General features: G+C 30.2%; 1 protein-coding gene and 1 long non-coding RNA gene across 2 annotated transcripts in view; both read right to left on the reverse strand.

Moving 5' to 3' along the window:
- Positions 1–5,227, reverse strand: part of LOC410741 (proton-coupled amino acid transporter-like protein pathetic) — a 35,247-nt gene extending 30,020 nt beyond the window's left edge. Inside the window, exon 1 of the mRNA XM_006564994.3 lies at positions 3,960–5,227. Within this exon, the coding sequence (XP_006565057.1) occupies positions 3,960–4,013 (54 nt within the window). The 5' untranslated portion in view covers positions 4,014–5,227. The remainder of the gene's footprint in view (positions 1–3,959) is intronic.
- A 2,081-nt stretch (positions 5,228–7,308) lies between these two features.
- On the reverse strand, positions 7,309–10,721 carry LOC113218656. The gene is made up of 2 exons (XR_003304387.1): positions 10,216–10,721; positions 7,309–7,602 (listed from the first exon to the last, which is right to left on the reverse strand). It is a non-coding gene; the product is annotated as an uncharacterized LOC113218656 (long non-coding RNA).
- Positions 10,722–17,006: the final 6,285 nt, after the last annotated feature.

Below are 17,006 nucleotides of genomic sequence, written 5' to 3' on the forward strand. Positions count from 1 at the left end.
CAGACTAGAAACTAGAAATCACCAAAGAACAACGAAAGAACAACGTCTAGTTGTCGGCCGAAAAAACAAGTGCTTTTTGTAATATATTTTATTAAGCTCTTTTAAAGTAAGATAAATATCCATCTTCGTATAATTTTATAATTACGTATTTTTAACTCCAGTTTCTCCAGAATTTCTCTTTCTAAGCTTTCGAAAATTTTGAAAGGTTTATCTTCAAAACGTTTTTATTTTTATCACAAAGTTTCCCCGATATTCGAAAGAGAAATTGGAGAATGTATTCGCCGTGCATTTCTCGCGGAAAATTTCCCTTTAGACTCGGCGAATGATATCACACGATAAATTTCTCCAAATTTTTTTCACTCTTAAATTCATCTCTTCTTTTCGCGTGATTTTCTGCTATTCAATCGTCGATCGAACACGAGACGAATCGAACGAATTTTCTATATGAAATAAATACATGATTGCACATCTCGTTTTTCACGTGTAATTCGAGCATACCGCGAGATTCCGTAACGGGGCTCCGTTGGCGGCGGATAGTCGGGCAAGGTCGTTTGCCGGAAATATCTGTTTCTCGGATGGGACTTCTCTCTTTCTGGCTGCCGACCCACCGAAAAACTTGTTCGCCCGTTGAAAAAATTAAACGAGATCCTCTTATGCGGCTTCGAAACGCCGCATGGGTTCGAACAAGATTCGACATTATCTTCATTTTAGAGTGAATTGGCTTTTTTTTAATGAATCAATGGTAAAAAAAAAAATAGATAAGACTTCGATTTGCTCGTGGAACGAAAAATCTTTCTTATCCGATTATTATTTCATTTGACAATTCCGCCTAGCCTATTAATACAATTTTATTTTAATCCGAAAGGAAGATGGATATCTTTCTGAAAATATCGTCTCATTCCCATTTTATAACGATATAAATAAATTCGTATAATTTACGATCGGTATATATTAAGTGAAAAATTATAAATTCAATTATAATTTTAACAACCTCGAAGAATCGAGAAATAAATAAAATTGATTTTATAACCGCAAAGGAAATAAATTCAGAAGGTAGAAAGTAAAATGCATTTGCAATTTTCCTTTCCTTGGAAATGCGAAAAAAAAGAAAAAAAAAATATCAAATCATTCGTTAAATATTATTAGAGACGGAAAAAATATATACCGCGCGTTCGAAAATACGCGCCACTTCTCGCGATTGCGCACAAGCCTTGGCGCCTCGCAATCTAGATAAACGATTAGATCTGAGGAATATTCAGACACGCTTGCGCGGCAAAAATGCAGAACGACGGCGGCAAAAGGATGCTGAATCGGCGAGATTAGAAAGTAAACACAGAGGCGGGGAATATCAATTTCAATTCGTCTCGACTTTTTTTTTTCTTTTTCTTTTTTTTAATGATTCCTAGACTTCGATAAAATACACGTTGCAATCTTTACGTAGGTAAACATATGGTTACCTACATTAAGCATCCCCCTGTGTTTATACCTTTGTCGGTTCAAAGTAGTGATTAATTAAACACCTTATCTCTGACTCAATTGTTATATTTAATAACGAAAGATTCCGCTGACGGATTTTCGTATCAAAATTATTAAAAGATAACAAAGGTATATAATGATAATTTCACCCAAGTTACGACCCGACTTAATCTTTCCATCGACGCTTTTTACGATACACGCGATATAAATTGCTATTAATAGCAATTTCGAGAACAGAATTTAAGACAAATATTTTTTTATCGTATTCTCTTCTCTGTCTATTCAAGTTTTTATAATTCTTTTTTTTATTATTTTCGAAATAATCCGTGCAATCCGAGTTTCTTTCGTAAGATCAGATTTATCGATCGTTGATATCGATCGAATGACTATGCGAATATCACGAATCTTTGAAAAGTATCGCATCGAATGAACTGGACGCAGATAAAAAGTAATGCAGATACTCGATAATTTTATGATAACGTCAAGAATTTCTTATCGAGAATATTATTGAAAAATTCTTAATTTACACACATACACGTACATACATATATATATATTACGAAATAATATTTATTTTCTGCCCGTATTCAATGACTTAGGTGAACTGATTAACGGAACATTGCGAAAGTAAATTTTTAAAGAAATGGAAATATTTATCGTACGATAGTACTATCGTTGCAAAAAATATTTATGATATTAAATTTTTATTTTCTCCTCGTCTAATTTCGCATCAAGTTAATAATAATAGATGCAGCGATAACACACACACTTTTGGATTTTTCATTATATCTCAGAATACACTTGTAATTGCAAATTTGTAAAATTTTTTTGAAGATCAATTTCACCGTGCAATATGAATAGTAAGAGTTTCACAAAATTTGGAAGATTTTATTATTATCATAGAATTAAGTAAAAAATAATAAGAGATATTTATTTGCATTGAATTTAAAAAGAAAAAAAAGATATATTCTCTCGTTGTTCTTAAACAATTTTCTTCACGCCATTATTACTGCGAATGAATTTCTTTTAGGTCACCGTTAATATACAAGTCAATTCCGTAATACGAGCTTAATTACGATGAGTGTCTCTCATTTCCTTCGTTCTTCCAGCATAATTGCTTTTTTTTTTTTATCGATGACGAATTTATTCCATTTCAACACGATTCAACGCGTATAAAACTCGTCTTGATCTTTGAAATAAAAAAAAAAATATCTTCCGTTGCGAAAATCTTTATTTTCCAATAATTCCATTCCAATTTCACGAATCCTATAAACGCTGATCTGATTATTATTGGATAATCGTGGAAAAATCACGTACGAGAAAGAAATAAATAAACGGAAAGGAACGAAAAAACGTGAGGGAAAATTTCAAGGAAATTTGGAAAGAAGAAGAATGTGTATAGATAATATGAAGAAAAAAAAAAAATGCGCATCGAAAAACGTACTTTTTCGCAATGACTTTTACGTTTCGACCTTCTTTTATCAATTCCACGTGACTCTTAATTCAGGTTGAAAATGACTGATTGCTGAGTCAACTCTTCATATGTTCTGCGATAGGAACAGTTTGGTGCTCTAATTCGTAGAACTAGCGCTATGGAGGGAAAAAAAAGACCACGTGGCGGTTGCATACTCGACTTCTTTCCATTTATATATGTAAATTCGACGCGATGCACGCCGAATATTCAATCGTGTGAAACGCGTAAAATTTGCACATTGATATTTTTTTTTCTTTTTCTTCTAAAGATTTAAATATATTCGAGGAATTAAGTAAATAATCTTTATTCAACCATTCCAAGAAATGATGAATTACTTTGAAACAATTAAGATGTAATTTCTTCAAGATTTGATAATAAAATTATCGAAATCTTTTATTCTTGAAAAATAAATCGATTATTTAAATTATATTTGAGTATATGATTCAGCAGAAAAATTATTGTTCTCGTAACGAATTACAATTGCATGAAAAATATGAATAGGTGACTCGTTCGATTTATCACGATTGTAAATTATAAATGTTTCATAAATTAAGTGTAAATTTATCTAAATTACGTCTATTTACATATGGTTGAAGTTATTGTTAAACCGATCGTTTTATGAATTTTCGTATGCAAAATATACTGTTCCGATAATCCGCTGCGCGATATATTTCGAATATATATATATATATTTATACGCGTGCGTGCGGCCGAGATTTCCGCCGAGATTTAATTAATTCTCACGCGATCAGATGTCCGCTCCTATTCGACGATATAACCGTTAATCCACCGATAAACCTGTTTCGTCAGCGTTTCGCTGCGAATTTTTAATGGGACGTCGTTACGCAACGCGTGGCATTCGTCATAGAGACAATCGCGCCGTTTCGAAGCCAACAAGTCGGCGAACAAGTCGAAACGATCGATGAAAAATTGAGCAAGGGGAAAGTGAGGAATACGATGGTGAGTAAACCAATATGTGATAAAAAAGTAAATTATGGAAAAAACTCACCTGTGAGTTGCCCCCGTGAACCGACACTCCTTGGCTCAGCATCTTGTGCGACATCCTCACGTTAAAAAAAACTCACGTTCGATTCGTATATTAAAGGAAAAAAAAAAAAAAAAAGAAAAAAGAAAAAGCCTCTGGCAAGCCTCTCTCTGTGCGTTATTTATTCTCGCTCTGAAAACGAGCTACTTTATCTCGTGCTGCTGGCTATCTGCTCCGAATCGTTCAATTCACTTTTGGCCGTCTGAACGAAACCCCGTCGTCCTCGTATCAACACGCGTGCAGACAGACTGACACATACACAAACAGTGAGCAGCGTGTCGTTGTGTATATATCCTAGGAGAACCGCGTGTACTACACAGCCTGGCGGCAGGAACCAACGAATCGTTTTACTTTCAACTATTTGCGAATCAACAACACCGTCAACGGACGTGCTCACACTGATCCTCTTTCTCTCTTTGCCGACTTTCTTCTACGCTTTCTCCTCGCCTGTTTCCTCTCGGCTGCTCTCGGGGGATGTGTGACTAGGCTAAAGGGATCTCCAAGGGTGGGAGATAGAAAGATATGAATAGGCGAAGTTTCCACCAGCAAAGGAGAGGGGGTAAATAGTGTATGAAAGGAAATATATATATGTATGTAGCGTGTATATATAGCAGGAAAACCGAAAAATCGATGTATATCGAAGTTTTTGAAATATACCGACACCACCAAGAGCCAGCGAGGGCACGCTGTTACGACGTGGAGGACCGTGTCGTTTCCGGACAAGCGTGCATGAAGGCGAAATGTGAAGGATCAGTCAAGTCTCTAGAAGGCTGGAGAAACGTCGCGAGCGTGGAAAAGACTCGGCTAGGAATGACGATCCGCGACGTGGGAGGCCGCCGTAGCGCGCGATTCCGTCGCCTCTTTCTCCCACTCTTCGCCGGCAGTACCTCCTTCGTCCCTTTCCTCGTCGCCGACACATGCGTGCAATTCTTATACGTGCACACGCGCACACACACACGCGTACACAACCACGAACCACTGAACGGCCTAACGGCTAAACTCCACTCGCTATAACTATGCTTCTTCTCCCCCACCATTGTGCACAGCACAACCTCGAACCCCACTGCACCCTCCTGATCACGGTCAATGCTCACTTCTCTGGGTTCTCGGACGATGTTCGCCACCTCTACCAACAACGTTTAAACCACCACCACCATCGTTAGGGACAGCGTCGTTGCCACCACTTCCATCGTCCTCGTCGCGTCGTATTCTTTTTCATCTTCTTCGCTCCACTCTTCTCTCTCTCTCTCTCTCTCTCTCCTCGTCGCGTAACATCGCCTAACCAAACTATTTCCTTCCCTTCCTCGCGTATCTAAGTTTTAATCCCCTCCACTCGCCTCGTTTTCACCTCTTTCTCTTTCACCCGTCTCCTTTTTCGTCTGCGAAACCATTCGCCACTCCCATCGCACATGCCAAATCCATTTACGTCGAACGCGTTTCTACATCATTATCCACCTATTGGGCTTTGTAATCGTCTTGCCTCGGCCGATGCCCACGCCACCACAGGATCAAGGTTAACGATATCGATGCCGACAGATCGCGCATCTGGCGCCGTAACGCTTCCTACGAATTTCAAATATCTTTTTTTCCCCTCTCTCTCTCTTGTAATCCGTAATCTTTGTGCGTGACCTACCGGAGTCGATCGATAGTTAGACGAGTAGAAAGGTTAGTAAACCGACATGAAATCAATCACAACGCAAAATCCCTGATTGTCTGGATTTGGAAGTAAACCAAAGGACACATGGTGAAATGTGAATCGATCTATTTGCTTTTAATTCTTGCCAAAGGAGGGAAACGGTGTTTCGAACCATGCGTCGATAAATATTTATATAGGTAAATTTAAAGTGAAATTTTGCCAAATACATATTCTGCCTACTATGTTTTTCTTTTCAAGAATGTTGTATATATTTAGAAGAATTAATTGGAATAGAAATTTTAATAATTAAATTTTTATGCTCCTTTTTTTTTTATGAGAAAAAGATTTATCATAAAGAATTTGTTCAATTAACCTATAAATATATATATATATATTTCGTACACGTATAACCTCCAATAAGAAAAATAATTGTACGACAATTTTATCGCAACATTCATTAGGAATAAAGACGCTATAAATAAAATTGACTTTAAATCAACATATGTTATATCTCATTTTACAATTTAATAGCCGTATCAATTGTATTTTCGTGCTCCTCAAATCTCGTGCTCGTTTAGATTATTTCACGTGATAAATTATCCGAGGCAAAATGAATAAAAAAAAACTGGAAATAATACAATACATGTTAAAAGCGCAGAATCATGGATTATTGATTATTGTGAAATTTCAAGGTAACTGTAATTTATTTCACTCTCTTCCCATTCTTAAATGCAAGACGAGAGAAATATTTTCCTTGCTTGAAACTGAATCAAGAATTACGAAATATATATATATATATATATATATATTTAATATGCTCATTCATTCTTTGTCCAAACAATAAATATAGAATGCAGAATACTATTTTAAGATATATAAATGGATTAAAAGTCACTGGTTCCTTTGATAATTTTATGACGTAAGTCATTGATTTAAAAATTTTATTATTTATGTAACGATCAATAACTTTAATTTAGCGTGTAATTAAATTTCTAATAGTTTTTAAAAAAAAAAATATTTTACTTATATAATTAGCGATTTTGAAATAAACAATACTTATTTTTATTTATTGATTTAATCAGTATAAGATTGTCATTTATTAACATGGCGGATATTTAATACCGATTTCTAGATCTTCGAATATACATTACTCAAAATAGTTTTATACGAATTTTATATTGATTTCAGATATATATATCGTTTTCTTAAAAATCTTTAATCACATAAAATAAAATAAAGGCAAAATTATTAATTTTCTAATATTTAGACAAAAACCGTGATTATTATCTTCGATCATTAACTATTATTAATTATAATAGAAGAATAATCGTATGATACAAAAAATAAACAAACGTGAAAAAATTTAAAAACTTATTTGGAGATTCACAGATGGATCTCTCAGTTTAGATGCGATTTGAGAAACTCCTATTTCCGGATCATAAAAATCATAAAATCAGTTTAAACGATTTTCATTGAAATTCACACGAAGCCGGCCTAATTTACCTCGAACGAAATAAATCATAATCGGCATTTTCCTGTCGGTTCCTCGACAAATAAGATATTCCCATCGTGATAGGTGAATCACGCAACAATTTTGCATATTTTCCACTTCCCGTTTCATTGACATCACAGAAATAATCACGTGTGCACGTGTCAGCAGTGCACAAGATTAGACAATTTTATGATCTCATCGTTATTTATTTCGAGCCTATTACATTCTCTCAGGGATCAGGGTTAATAACATCGTTGACACCTTGCCGTCGAAATATGCGCAGATTAAAACGTCGCGTCTCAATTATTTTCTTTTTTCTTTCTTCAACTTTGCCTTTCTCCTACATCCATCACTTTGACACTTTGATGTCATTTTGGAATGCACGCAATATCGTTTTACGCGTAACAAGCAGCTTTTGTTAACAATAACGATAAACGATAAAATGTTTCATCCTATGACGACGTATCTTTTCTCTGAAACTTATGAAAAGAGAAACGTTGAAATTATTTTCACGAAAAAAGTTAAAAAAATAAATAAATACCTAACCTAACCTAACCTAACCTAACCTAACCTAAAATATAATAATAAATGTCATTTTGGATTATAATAATTATATTAATAATATTATAATAATAATAATAAATAAATATTCTAATTTTCCTTCTCAACCAACAATTTGCACGAGGAATACATCGTGATACAGATCAATGGATTATTCTCGCTCTTAAATGTTCCCGCGTAATAATCCCGTTTCCGTTTCCCTTCGCGGCGAGATTTCTCGCGATGGAAACCCAGAGAAATCCGTCCGCGACTAGCGATAATAAAAAATTAGGATCGAAACCGGTCGACACGATCCTTAATTACGATTTCATTCGAATCGAGTCGTTCAACCTCCGGTTTAACGTTCCCGTCGTAATCGAACGCGTCTCTAATAATAAATATAATGCGGGCAGGTCGAATCCGTAATTAGAAACGCGAAAGAACAAATTGTGAACTTTGGTCCGATCGTCCGTATCGTATAAATTGGTAATCGATCCGTTTGATTACCAATTTGTGAACGGGGTTAAAGGGAATCGTTGACTCCTCTTTCCGAATAAATTTCCGCCGCAGACTGCCTCTTTCACCTATGTCGATCACGAATCTCGATTGGCTTATTAAAATTATCGAGCGGTTTATTAAAACGGTTGTGTAAACGCGCGATTATAATTAATTTTTTAATTTCTTTTTTTCTTCTTCTTACACTTGATCGTCCAGGTTTTGCGAATTTAATCTGCGAGACAAACAAAGATTATTTTTAACGTGGAGACGCGTGCTTCGCTTTTTTTAGAGATCAATGTTTTTGTGGCCTCGATGATGCGGTTTCGATATCGAAGTTTGAAACTGGTGCATCGGTGAGTGGTATAATGTTTATAAAGAAATAATAAAATTTTGTATTTGTAATGAATGAATTTGCGGATGTTTGGCCAAAATCAATCTCGTTTCTGAACACGAGCAAAGAAATATCTATCAATTTCTTAACAAGTTTTTGAAACGAAACTAATTTGATTATTCGTTTAATCTAAAAAAAAAAAAAGAATTTTATATATAAAATATATAAATATCTATTTTTGAATTTTTAAAAAAAATTTAAAGCGATAAAAAGTTCGAACAGTTCGGCTCAATCGATAAATAATTTTTTTTCTCCTTCTGCTAATTTCCATATATTTTTAAGTTTATATTTCAAAGAAAAAAAACGTAATTAAAAGTCACATTTTTCATTAATCACAATATAAAATCGACCAGAGACAGCTAATATAATCATTCACTTTGAGAAATATTCTGTGTTAAGTAACGAGATAAGAACTTGTTTCAAGGAACTGACTCGTTTCAAGGAAAAGGAAAAAAAAAAAAAAAAACTATGTAATCCTTTCTGATAATAGATAAAAAAAAAATGTTGAGATAACGTGGAAGAAAGGATTTGAAAGTTCGTATGGAGATAAATGTCAGGATACAATTTATTTACAACCCGATTTATCATTAAAGATTAATCATAATTCGTGGATAAATATTTCAATAAAAACGCTTTCACGTAATTAATTCTAATCCTTATCTCGAATCAAATATTTTAAAACATTACGGAATGTCAAAAATCTCGAAATCTCACTACATCAAAAATATCTTAAGGATAGCTCTTTACAAATCATCAATCGTACAATAACGTCAACTCAATATTCTTTCGCGGGTAAAAATATCCTTTCCTTTTGAGGCCCGAATAAAAAACCAACACGAGTACGTACGAGTATTGTATTAAAACGAAAAATGTTACTATTTTTGTATTGCGTCATTGTCTTTTCATATGCAAAAACAGCATAGAGTTGATATGACATTTCTTTTATGCGCAATAGTTACATACTATTTATATACACACACGTTGGTATATCTATGATCATGGCGTTCTGTCTCAAAAATGTAAAACATTTAACGACGCGTGTCACATTTGTAACTTGTGACTTGTGATGTCTCGTCCTCGAATGCCAAAACCAATTACTTATCTCCACAGTACTTCTATTCATTCTTCTATTCATTCTTACATAATTGTAAAATTATTAAAAAAAAACCAAGCGGAAATACCAATAATGCCCATATATATAATCGATGCCGTTGATTATTTTCATACGTACAATCTTGCGTGTATTACGTGAAATTAGAGAGACACGAAGGAGACGTCAATTATATCGGTATATCCCCCAGTATGGGTACGGTTAATTAAATTAAAGTTGACAACATTGTTCTCTTATTAACTTATAATCGCTATAAATTCAATATATACGATTATTATATGCATGCGAGATTGCGTTCGCGACGCATATTTTCGTGTGGCGTCGTGTAAAAGATCGCGCGACAATCAAATACGAAACCGTCGACCAGTGGCGCAGCAAAGCTTTATCACGGCAATACGATATTGCGCTCAAGATTTGAACTTTGCGACGCTGATATCGTAGGTAACGTGAAACTGCTCGGCCAGCTCTGTTTCGCAACGTGTTCACAAGGAACAAAAATTTTCCACTACGAGGCCAATCTTCGCCCAGGATTTCGCCCAGCTTTGTACTTACTTGGTTTCCTTCACGTCCTCACGACGTTTAACCGGAACGATCCTGTTTGTCCTCAGTCGATCTTTCTGTTTCATTGTATTCGTATGGTCGTTGAAACATTCCATAGATTCGACGATAAGGGAATCGAGTAAGGAAAAAACGAAGTGTTCGAGGATCTACTTCCTTGTGTGTTCTAGTTGAATAAATATATAGGTTAGGAATAAGATGTACGTGACCTCTATGTGATGTATTGAGAACACAGTTTTGATGTTATACGTCGCGGGAATATTAGAATTTTTATCTATAATATTTTTTTTTTATAATAGTTATATTTGAATGGAATAAAGATTATTTGGTAATATATATATATATATCGTACATTGTATATTATTGAAAATAAGTGAATGATTGTTGACTCCTATGTGCGACTATTATATCGCTCGAAAGATATTTAAATTATGTTTATACTTAAAATAAATATTACATGATTATACGAGAAAGTAATTGAGGATCATAAAATTTAAATCCGTATAATCTGGTACGTGATTAATCAGAATTTCGTTATGATTTTATATTTACATTTATCATGTTTATTTACATTATTATAGAGATTGAAGATATTCTTTTCTTTTTTTTTTTTTTTTATTTATTTTCATAAATTATCTTTTAATGCATAATAAAATAAATGCAGTATAATAAAAATCTGATAAAATTTTAATATATATCCTCAAATTTTATAAGACCATTTTAATTGACTGCTTCAATTACTTGTCCATCAAGATTGTTTTTCATATTAATTATAATAACATTTATCCATGGATAAATAATAAACAACGATATTTTATAAAAACAAAATGCAAACAAATGTTAATATTTGAATACATTAAAACGTTCAATTTATCAAAATATCAATTCATGTATATATATTATAAAAATAAATATACCTTTCAATCTGATGATTATCTTATGTTAGTAAAGAGACAGGATGATTTATCAATCCAATGATGGATTCAGTTCAGTGATCAATAATATTTAAGATGTTCAAAAATCGTGCAAAATTCAAAAAAAAAAAAAGAAGAAGGGAATGTTGAAGGCGCCTTAGTGTCGCAATCGATGTTTACTGGATCTGTATATAGGTCGCAATAAGATAGATGGACGATGATGACGCAGATGCATGCAAAAAATTTGCGAAAGTATTACAACGATATTGGTCCTTCGCCCACGTGATCTCTCTTGAATTCAGCACGTGTATACATCCAGGCCAGATTTGGTTAAATCGCTTATTTTCTAGGATGAAAATTGCACCTTTGGGTACAAAACAATTTATCCTTGAACTTTGTTCCCGATGGATAAACCGTGCCATAATGTGTTCTTCTATGACACTGTTTACTTACATTGCATCACTTCAATTGTTTCCCATCGAAGACGAAATTGCGTAATTAATACATATATATACACGAATTCATATATTTCATTTATGATATAAATATATGATGCTATTTTTATATAGATCCGTTATGCAAGATCCATCAAAGATATAGTGGAAAATTATTTTATATTTCTTTTCTCCAACTATAACATTTTTTCCAATGTTAGTTAAGAAGAGAAGATTGTTTAATAAAAATTAATTAGTTTAGTAAAAGTGTATAAATTTTTAAAATTATAGATTGTAGAAAAATATTAGTTCATTTTTAAAGAATTTAATCTCTTTGAATCATTTTTAGTTACTTTTAAAAATTATTTTTATGTTAAAAAAATTCTTGCATTCTTTTTTCAGAGAAACAGTTTTTTGTTTATATATATATGTACACATTATTTGCCTTCGAATATTGTAAACAATAATTTGCATTACAAATTTTGAAATTACCGCCAAAATTGATTGTTGAAACTGTATGATTTATGAATACTCTGTATACATCACTTCTTTCAAGTGTTACTACTTGCTTTGCATATAGATTGTACTTCCTACGCACAATATACTTCAGGACAAATTGTATTATTGTCACTTGTGAAAATCATTCTCAATTGATTAGTCTTCTTCTTATGATTTATTGCTGTTGTTGATGGATAGCAGAAATTGATCGGCAAACATTTATTAATTTATTGCTAAACCAGAAAGATAAATAATCCACTGATTTGAACCGGATAAGCATCATTCTTGTTATATTGCAATCAATGAAAATAATAGTTTTATCGTTTAAGTCAATAATAGAGTATTATTGTGACATCTTCATTCGATATAAGTGCTTGAAGATATAAAATATGGAGAAATAGATTTTTTAAAAATCGACTGGTGTTATCTGATTCTTGACCGACTTTTTTGTATCAAAGATAAAAGTGAAGAATGAAAGTGAAATAGGATAGATAGAAATACAATGGATCATTCTTTAGAAATTAAAATTAATAGGAGATATAAATATAATTATACTCATTATTTTATTCATAATCTTGATAATTCGATTATTGATACTCGGCGGCCATCTTGCCATTGATTCTTGATACAAAACTTTCATTAATTTTTTTTTTTTTTTTTTTTTTTTTACATTTATACAGCATATTACATCCGCGCGATAAAATTCAAGTATTAATAATTGTAATTCGAAAATTGTTAAGGATTAAGCGATTCGTAATTATATAAAATCTATAATATCTATTTTATAGACGGTGTCTTACTTGTGTTTAAAAAAAAATTCAGGTATTTAAAAAATACGTGTAAAATTTCATCATTTGTTTTTTAAAACAAATTTATTTACATCTCGCGTACGTAAGATTTTTATTATATTATTAAAAGTTAGAACGTGAAATTAAAATTGCCGAGGAAAAACTGTTATGCAATTCTTCTTCGTACGATTATATAACGTATTGAATTGAAACATTTTCGTATTACCACAAATATTGACAAATTAATGATTTTACGTATCTATAAACAATTATTATTTCAAATATTTTAACAATTGAATCTTTTTATTTTTATTTATGATAAAAAAAAATATGCAAGAAATTTATTGCGTTCGTTACTTATTATATTTTTTTCAAAAATATAATAAGTATGTAATATACGAGATAAGGAATAAGAAATCACGCAATAACTATTTTAAAAGTTATATAGAAAAATTTCTTGACAATTGCGAGTTTACAAGACAATTACAAGAAGAATATATTTGAAAAGGAAAATTATAAGCTTCAATTTTTTTGCAGTTTCTTTTTTTTTTTTTTTTTTATTTTACATAATGAAACTTAATAACGCGGTATCAAATCGGGCAAGGAATAATCGATTCACGATAATTATAATTGGCACTTAAATATCGTTTACTTGCTCTGTTATCTTTATAAAATATTAACGAAAACGTAGCAGCACGTGCTTATATTGCAGTCATAAACGTGACTTCATGTTATAGATATGCCTGTACGAAATTCGACCTTGTATTCTATCTATCGCTTGCGTGGTTTTTTCAATTTTAATGCGTAGATCGTGGTTTCAAACATTTTTTGTAGATAAATGCTAATAAAATTATTTTTTTTCTATCTTATTTCACTATATATATATTTCATTCCAATCAATTATTAATAAATTGATGGTTGTCTTTCCCTTGGATACCAAAAATTATAGACTTTTTTTTCTATATCTTTCGATAATATAAGTAAATTCCAAAAATACTACTTTCAACTCTAGAAATTCACTAATTTAAAGGTTATACGTATGAGAAGCTTAATATAATATTTAATGAGAACAATCGATGTTTACAGATAAGTTTCATCGTCTGTAGTGATAACAAGAAACAGATATCTATTCTGATTCGTTGATGGGACTGTAGGTAATGTAGATTTTTAGTTTTCCGTGTGTATTTCAAATGAAATATTAATTGTTGATTAAATTTTTATTTATTAAAATGAAGCTTTGAATTTACTACATCTATATCTAATTAGATTATAATATATATATATATATATATATATATATATATATATATTAATTCAATTATTCATGTTAATAAAATGATTTCCTAACATTAAAACTTAAAACTATTTTTTGTAATCTAATATCTAATTTAATAAGTAAGGAGTAAATCTCAATAATAAATTACTAAATAATTTTCTAAAAGACACATAAATTTAATATTATTATATGATAATAATTTTTAATTATAATAGTAATCTGAAAATGAAATTGTAATTTTATTAAGCAAAAATATTATAGATTTTTGGATAGTTTAACAAAAAGTAAAAAATTATTAATTATTACCTAATTATTCGTGAAATTATCGAAACATAACCTCTAAATAATTTTCTCGTTTCTCTTTTCATTTTTAAAGAAAAACAATTAAATAATAAAAGATTAACTTCTCCACGCGATAGATATTCATTATACGTGGTTAAATCAAATTAAATTCATATAAATGCATAGTCAATCGAAGGAAGAATTGATCGAACGAAGTACATTTCTAATACAAAAGCGTGGAAGTCTTGCAAACGTTGTGGCAAACGTTCAACCGGGCCCCTTAGGCCTTCTTATCTTGGGAGGGGACCAGGCCACGCGAGGCCTCTCGAACCCTGAGTACATTTCCTGTCAAAAGTATACGATGTTTTTAATATAGATCAAAAAGTTCTATTTTCTAAATATTGCGACGATATTTCGAATTTAAAATTCCCAACTTGCCCTTTCTATATCTATAACAGAGAAAAGTTGAAAACACGTTTCTTCCTTTTACGTCGTTTCATGGCCATTTCATGTTCTCATTATGTCACTATTTCCATTCTTATATTTTATTCGCACAAGAAATTTTACATTTTCGTGCAAAAAAAATTTATATTAAATTTATATAGTATTATATTTTAATATTTTACTAAAAAAATAAAATAAAATTTATATTTTTATGTTCTTGTTGTGACGGAATTTATTTTCGATTAAAATCTACATATTATTTTAAAAATAAAATCATTTATCATTACAATTGTGTTTGTAATTCTAGTCATGTTGATTAAATAAGATTAAAATCAATTTATATTTATAAAAAATATTTAACAAAATTTATTTATTCTTTATATTAAAATTATTGATAGTGATGCGAATTGCGAATTATTTATTATATTGAAAATTTCTTGAATGGAAAAATACATAAATAATAGTATTCTTAAATTATGACACGAGAAATCTTAGTTGAGAAATTGTAGTATTTTTTGGTTAAGTTTTATTGAAAAAAAAACAAAAAATAAAGAGATACAAATAATCATATGATTCCATATTTAAATTATTTCATTAAATGTTATTTAATATGGAATAAATATTTCTATAAATTATTAAATGATCCGGAATATAATAAATCGAATTAATCGAAACTAACTAATGAAAAAAAAATAAGAATGGCCTTCGATTTAGTCTTTTGAAAGATGCAATCTGGTTTTTAGGCGCGGCTATGAAGCGTCTACAAGACGGTGGCAACAGAGTGCTTCAGTGGAAATTTCCATTGCAGTTGGCATGCTGTGTGCTATAACTGTACAGTCCATTATAAAAGTAACAGTTTTCTTATATTAATTATTATAGGTATTACAAAAAATTGTTCATTATTCTTTGTAATATAAATATTATATTTTTTAATATATTTTTTATAAAACTTAGTTTTTAAAACTATAATATAATTTTTATTCCAAATACATCAATAAAATAATTATATAGTGTAATCAAGAAATACAAAATTTCTCGTTTATATAATTATTTATATATGGATAAAAATTTATATTTAAAATATGTCATTTATATTATAAATACAATATATAATTGCGATTTTATTTATTTATTGATAAGTAGATTTCTTTTTAATCGATTCATATGGAATTAAATCCTGATCGCATAAACAAAAAAGTTGATTAATCTAAAAATATTATTTATAGTATTCAAATTGTAAATGAAATAAAAATATATATAAATGTCATTTATAAAAAAATTAATAATTTTTATTTATTTTTGTAATTTAATAAATTAGTAATAAATAAAATTGTCATTTTTTTAAATTAACATATTAATCAATAATAAAATGATTGCAATTAATAAACATATTAGTATTTATATCCTGATATATATGTTATCATTTTTTTCTATTCATTTTTTTATTTTATTTTTTTTTTCAATTTTTCAATTTTTCCATATGTTTTAATTTCTCCAACTCTTTTGTTTTTTCTATTATTTTTTTTTTTTCAATATTTATTTTATTCTCTCATCGAATCTCTTTCCTTATTTTTTTTTTTTCATTTTCTTTTTTATCTCTATTTATTTCTTCTAATAAACACTTTAATATTTCCTAAAATTTGTTTCTTTGTTTCTGCTTCTTTCTATTTTCTTTTCTTCTATACTTGTTGTGTTATTTTTTAAATTTTAAATTATTCATTCATGTATTCGAAAAATGCTTTGATCATTTTTTTCAAAGATAGTTATTTTTTTTCTTCTGATTTTTTAATATGCTAATAGCACTTGTATCTTTGTATCTTTTGCTTAATATAATTGCTTAATATAATTCAATTTAAACTTTTGCTTTTCCTTTCTTTTTATTTCCTATACTCTTTTTTTTCTTTTTCTAAATTTTTTCTATTTTCTATTTTTGTACATAATCATTCACCAATAAAAATTTCACCAATATTTTTTAAAATTTTTTTTACAATTATTTATGTAATTCAAAAGAAATTATTTTATTTTAGAATATTCCAGGATTGTCATAAAGTCATTATGTTGAGCTATGAAGAGAATTAAAGTTTTAGAACCTTTAATATTTTAATATAAGAATAATAGCGGGAAGTAACACGATGTGATTGTTACGCCG

This window comes from Apis mellifera, linkage group LG1, assembly GCF_003254395.2.
Source record: "Apis mellifera strain DH4 linkage group LG1, Amel_HAv3.1, whole genome shotgun sequence".
Lineage (NCBI taxonomy): Eukaryota > Metazoa > Arthropoda > Insecta > Hymenoptera > Apidae > Apis > Apis mellifera.